Here is a 6,873-nt window from a genome sequence, read left to right as displayed (position 1 = left end):
TACACAAGACTGACATAGGCCAATATGTTATATAAGGATGTTTTTTCTTACATTACACAATCTGAAAGACCAAACCTGTCATACATATATGATTTTATAAATATTCACATTAACAGGGTAATATATAATTTAATTGTTGATGGGTGAATGTGTGGATGTTTTACTTATAAATATCATGGTTGTGTTAGGAAACATTTGAATTAATTGTGAAACTTACGTTGTGATTATTAATAAAATAAATTATGATCTAAAACAAATTATTATTTAACAGTCTTCCAAAATATTTTTAAATCACTAAATGTTTAAAACTTAGTGAAAATCACTATTCCAGTGTCTGGTGTCCTGGCTTCCCTTGTGAAAAAGAAGTGCACTCAAGTATACCTTTATAAAGTGTACTTATTGCGGAAATAATATACTTTAAAAGAACACACATAAGTGCAAATTAAATGTTATTTTCGCCGCTTAAATACATTGTATTTGTAATTCATTTTAAATTAATCATATTTTAACGTTATATTAAATGCAGTAAGTTGATCTTTTGAGTGATTTTTTTAACAACTTTTTAGTACATCACGAACTCATTCCGATTGCATGAACGTGAACGTTTTTATTCCGTTGTTTTTTACGTAACACTCCGTAGAAAGTGGCTGCAGCCAGAAGAACAGTCGCCGTCAGCACTGGGTTACTCAAGAGAGCGGAGGAACCCCTCCAGTGAGTTTCATAATTAGGTTGTGTAAGGGCACGTTGACGTATGAGGGCTTTGGAAGCCAGCGGGCTACAAATGCAGTTCCTTGCTGCACTGAAACCATTGATTTAACCCCAAACTCGGACTGTGAACCAACCATGAAAACGAACAGGGCGAAAGTAATTGGAAGTCAAGTCATTTCAGCCGAACTTGTGGCAGGACTACTACTCAGCATTGCGTATAGGATGTGTTCCAGTTTGGCCTTTTCCTCAGAGGTGGGTATTTCCGTGTGTAAAATCATGGAATTATACAATGTGTTGTAAGTAAATGTTAATAAGCGACATGAAAATAATAGTTTTGTGTGAAAATGTATGCTAAATAACAAACAATATGTTTCCTTTACGAAAAACACCAGGCTACTAACTAAAGTATCCGATAAAATACCATACTGCATTTTTTAAACTGGAGTAAATAGTGAAAGTCATCAGGGCAAGTTCACATATAACTATTCAAAAACAGTTTGAATGGAACAGAACGCGTGGGTCTCGAGACGCCTTACTTAATGGGTTGTCTAATTGAGACGAAGCGGCCAACAAGTTGCTCAGAATGTTTATGTTATATTATAATGTTTATTATATGTTTAATTCTAGTAGCCATAACCGTAGTAACTTATAAGTCATGAAAATGATTGTTACTGTGATAATACTTTTGTAACGCGTTGTACGCTTGTGTTGCAGGGGGAAGGCGTCAATGACGAAGGCGCGCACTTTGAAGTAACGCGCTCACTCGTGTGTGTGTGGGTTGCCAGTAATGTTAAGTTCATTTTCTTCAAAAGCAACAACCATCCTCTTTCTCTTTCTGCTCATTCCATCTCAAGGCTTGTGGTAAGTGCACATGCACGCTCGCGCACACACGTAGGTCAACATAAATTCTCTGGGAACTTTTAATTCAGTTTCTAGTTAATCTGATAGTTTATATTAGATTACCAAGAAATGTATTTTTTAAAGGTTGGGAAGTTACTCCTTACTGCAAAAACTACAAAAAGTGGATACATTCAGTTGAGAATATTTGTATCTGATATGACAATTAAAATGACTTTGTGTAATTTAATGCAGTCAGGTTGATACAGTTCTATTACGTTTTTTTTTTTTATAAATATGTACAATTTTTTTTACACTGTAGTTCTGTAGTATATATTCATGTGTGTTTTGTTAATACAATCATCCTAATCATTTATTCCTCAAACATACAGTACTGCTCAATAAGTCTGGGTTTGGTAAGATGCATTTTCTAAAATAAAATTTAAATGAATACTTCTATTCATCAAGGATGCATTAAATTAACCAAAAGTGATTTCGGAAAGGTTCATGTGACATCGAAGAGTAAAAAAGGAATGACTGCTGAAAATTCAGCTTTGCTATCACAGGAATAAATTTCATTTTAAAATATATGAAAACAGAAAACCGTTATTTTAGTTGTAATAATATTTAATTATAATTATATTATAATAATTACAATAATACTGTAATAATATTACTGTTTTTATTGTATTGTGATAAATAAATAAATGATAAAATAAATAAATGCAGACTTAGTGAGCATAAATGACTTAAAAAAAGAAAGAAAAAAACGCACTGACCTCTAAACGCTTGAACAGTGGCATACACATTCAAATGTTGCATTGTTGCATCAATCTAATATTTATTGTTACCTTTTAACTGCATTTTAAAATATAAAATAAATCAATTGTTTTAAATGTCTTTCTATACAGGCCTTCCTTTCATTGTTGGGAGTCTGCAGAGAGGCACACATTCAAGGAAGAGATCGCAGACATGTATGTACTGTAACATGATGTGGGCATTTTAGTCACTTTGGTATAATAATAATCTAAACAAATGTAAAATGCAGTCCTCTCAGTTTTAATGCTGTGAAACATAAACCCCCGGTTTCACAGACAAGGCTTAAGCCTAGTCCTAGACTAAAATGTAAATCTGAGATGTTTCAACTGAAAGAAACTTGCACTGACTGATCTTAAAACATGGCAGTGCCTTTGTTTTGTCTTAAGATGCACACCAGTAATGCTTTTTTCTAAGGCATGTTCATAAAAATGACTTAAATGTCTTAATTGAACTATGGCCTAATCCTGTTTTAGGCTAAGCCCTGTATATGAAACCGAGCCAAAATATTGTTTACATGCTGGTTAAATGCATAAATCAGAAGTATCACAAAAATAAGCTCTTGACTTTTTCCCTGCAGCTTCCCATGGTGGATGTGGCGGTGTTCTTATTCTTTTTTCTAAGCAGTTTGATTCTTTTGATCTTGGATCACAATCAGTTGAAAGACTCTTTGAAACGATCTGAACTGCTCACTAAGCCCCAGAGGTTTTTCCTTCAAATAGATTTTTTTGCCAACTTCATTTGTGGCCTCATGTGGTTGGTTTTTCCAAGATGGCTTCTTGGGTCACAGGTAAAAACGTAACTTAATTGAAATTGTTGTGAACACTTGCAAGTATCAAGTATAGCACAAAGGTCCCTAATGGTCATGTTGTTAGGAAGATGTGCTTCTAGGTGGCATTATCCATTAATCCATTCATTCACCCATTGTAGATTAATGGATCTGAGGATCATATTTATCTCACCCGTGCATTTGGAGCCATGATGGTCGGAGACAGCTTTGTTTCTTTTACCACTCAGAAGAAAATGGGAACCAATGAGGTATCTGTCTTCAGTAGCCGGGCTGTGGTACGTCATATCGCCAGAACATATTACAACTTGTTAAAACTGATTTTGCTCCAAGATGATTTCACATGATTAACAATCTATTTGTGTTCAAAAACTGGGTACAACTTCTGTGTTGGGGATCAAAATGTCCTACATTTGTTTCCATTCAATTTACCAAATATCGGCACTATGAAAAATACTAAAGATTCATGTAAAAACACAAAACCTCTATTGTAGCTTGTCAGAGACTAAAAAATATTCTATATTTATGGTGTTATTTATATAGTGTTATTGGTCAATTTGACCCACATATTTTTTAAGTTAGTTGCACACACACACAAATTACAATAAATTATTTATTTATTGGTCATGACAACATGTAGTGACTGTTTGCACAATGAGGTGCAAATAACTAGTATGTTAATGTATTGCTATTTATACATTCTCTTCCTTTTTGTTGTCTGGTTCTCAAACTCTTGTGTGGAAAAAATGGGTTTCTTACTCTTTTTTTCTCAGTGCTGTAACAGTCTAGTAATTGAGATCTCAAAAAACTAACAACCAAAAGCAACCTTTGACACCTTTTTTTTTTTTTTTTTGGACAGTGAAACTCAAATAGATAAAGAAACTCTTGCCCGGTTTCACAGACAAGGCTTAAGCCTAGTCCCTGACTTAAATGCATGTTTGAGCCGTCTTAACTGAAAGCAACTAGCACTGGCATATTTTAAGATAAGTGTTGATTTTTGGCAAATTGTATGGAAACCAATGGGGCTGTAACAATTTTTATACAGCCTTTCCAAAACACATCTCTGTGTTGAAACTTTGCATGCACATTGATGACTGTAAATGAGAAGTATTCACAAAATTTCAAGAAGAAATTAATAGTTTAACTAGTATTTCAAGCAGTTTGAAAATCATGTATGAATCTGTACTATTTAGGGAACTTTGACAGTTGTCATCTTCATGATCCACACCCAGCTCACCACATGGGCATGGAAAACCCCACATCTCTGTCTGGGCCTAGTAGGGGTCAGTCTCTGGGCTGGCAGCTCCATCCTTGGCTACCTGAGCTTCAAAGACACGATGACAGACTCAGTGAACAATATATACGTGCTGTACAGAGAAAAGACAGAAGACTTTATGTACAATAGATATTTTGTTTATATGCATATATATTATGACATCACTGTGTGCATTTTGATGCTTTTTGATGTTTTTGTTAAACTATTTATACTGTAAAATAGTTGTTTTATGAATATTACATAGATTTATTTCTTTGTAAATAATGGTTCTTTTTAATTTATACTTGAATATTGTAAACAATTTGAAAATATCACTTTCAATATGCAATGTAGATATGCAAATAAAGTTGTCTGGTGACTTGAATGGCACTTTAAAGTATAAGTAAACAGTGCTTTTTCAGCTGTCCATAAACTGCCTCCTTTCACACTTTGAGGTGTCGAGTCATTCTCCTGCAATATGCACTGAACCATTTGTTTTGTACCTTCGGATGCAACATTTGATGTTCCCACAAACAAAACTGAAAAAACTGTGCAGGGAGTCAGAATCTTCTTTTATCCATCCAGTTTTTTTCCATGAGTATTATTTTAAATATGTTCCTCTCAGAATGTTCTTCAATCAAAATTGTGTGGCCAGATTCTGGTTCCAATGAGAACATGTTCCTTTCTTTCTTTCTTTCTTTCTTTCTTTCTTTCTTTCTTTCTTTCTTCTTTTCTTTCTTTCTTTCTTTTCTTTCTTTCTTTTCTTTCTTCTTTCTTTCTTTCTTTCTTTCTTTCTTTCTTTCTTTCTTTGTCTTACCTCTTGCCAAGTGTCTCCATCTTCTGTGGTCTCATTCTTGGGTTGACTGACACTGGCAGCTTTATAAGTGTTTGGCAGTTGTTTGGTCTCTTTGGCAAGACCTGTGCAAGCAGTAAGATTGACCTTAATTGAACTTTATTCCTCCTGCAAAGGCCATGTTGTTGTCCAACTTTACAAGACCCTGCAAAACCAAATAAACAGTTTTACTGTGCAGCTGAGATCTATTAACACCTCTAATAAACTGTGCCCAGTGCCTTCTGCCTTGCACAAGAAATCTACTTCAACAGCTCAGTTACGGCACAATTTGTTTCGAATATGGCCACGTGATGGCGCTGTATACACAGAGATTACAGCCTCTGGTCCTTCTAAACATCAAGATGACAACAGTGCTGGTAAATTTACCATGAATTGTTATTAAAATGCCATTTCTAAATTACAGTTGGATAATCAGAACCGAAACTACTATTTGATGTAGCATAATTATCCTAATAAGCTCTTTATCTTAGAAAATTAAGCAGTAAGATGGTTTTTAAGGCTTGGTTCAAGATGGCTGTTTCATACAGTTCCTCTATTTCTCATACATTCTCATAAAGGATTAGTTTACCAAATAATGAAAATTCTGTTCCAGAAAATTGTTTTTGTTCCAAAGTCTTATATCCATAGAAAAAATAAATAAAAATAAATAAACTTGTTTGAAGCTTGAAATCTTCAGTTGTCACTCATTGTGATTGCATGGAAAACAATTGTACTGGTTGCTCTTTTCCATGCAATTACAATGAGTGACAACTGAAGATTTCAAGCTTCAAAGTGCACAAAAGTACCTTAAAAGTATCATAAAAGTAGTCCATACAAGTTATTTAATACCATACTGCATACAATACCATACGAGTTATTTAATTCGTCTGAAGCCATACAATAGAAAATGTCAATAGAAAGTAGGAAAAATAATAATAATAAAAAAATCCTGAACTTCAAAATGTAATAATATAAAATTTATTGTGTATTTTAACAAATATATATATATATATATATATATATATATATATATATATATATATATATATATATATATATATATATTCTATATATATTATATATTCCTAATATATATATATTAAAATCTTTAAATTATTTTATATTTTATCTTATCTTATATAGCCTACTGTATTAATGATCCAGCTCTCCAGCTAAAGAAACTTTTTTCCCCCACAAAAACAAGCTGCATTAACTAATCTCGTCACATTTTCACAAAAGGGCAGTGGGTTTCTTACAAATCTATCTTTGTGCCACAGCTCTAAATTCCTGCCTGATTTGTATTTAACCCTTTAAGATAGAGTGCTCAACCCATTTTCCACTTGCAAAGGATGTTGTAAAGAATTACAACACATTTACTTTTTTACTATTTAGTCAATTTTATTGTTATTGATTTTTAACAAGACCCATAACAAATCATTTGAGCACCCTTGTATCTCATTCCCGCTGTTAAAAGCAGCTAGGATTGCTATCTGGCCCTGATTTAAACAGGCCTGTCTCCAGATTTAGCATGTAAAAGGGTCGGCCCTGACAATTGAGGGGTGTGTCATGATTGGGTTGCTGGAGGAACTGTGATACAAATGAGCGCTAAAGATACCAGCAATTTTAAGGCGCTGAGTG

General features: G+C 33.6%; 1 protein-coding gene across 1 annotated transcript; it reads left to right on the top strand.

The window, feature by feature from the left end:
• Positions 1-659: 659 nt before the first annotated feature.
• LOC109059014 lies at positions 660-5,006 on the top strand. The gene is made up of 6 exons (XM_019076214.2): positions 660-960; positions 1,423-1,569; positions 2,457-2,519; positions 2,942-3,151; positions 3,292-3,426; positions 4,342-5,006. The coding sequence occupies exons 1-6, from the start codon at positions 844-846 to the stop codon at positions 4,639-4,641; spliced, it is 972 nt and encodes a 323-aa protein (XP_018931759.1). The 5' UTR covers positions 660-843; the 3' UTR covers positions 4,642-5,006.
• Positions 5,007-6,873: the final 1,867 nt, after the last annotated feature.

Source organism: Cyprinus carpio, chromosome A8 (assembly GCF_018340385.1).
Source record: "Cyprinus carpio isolate SPL01 chromosome A8, ASM1834038v1, whole genome shotgun sequence".
In the NCBI taxonomy this organism is placed as follows: Eukaryota; Metazoa; Chordata; class Actinopteri; order Cypriniformes; family Cyprinidae; genus Cyprinus; species Cyprinus carpio.
This window is presented reverse-complemented; position numbering and strand designations above follow the sequence as displayed.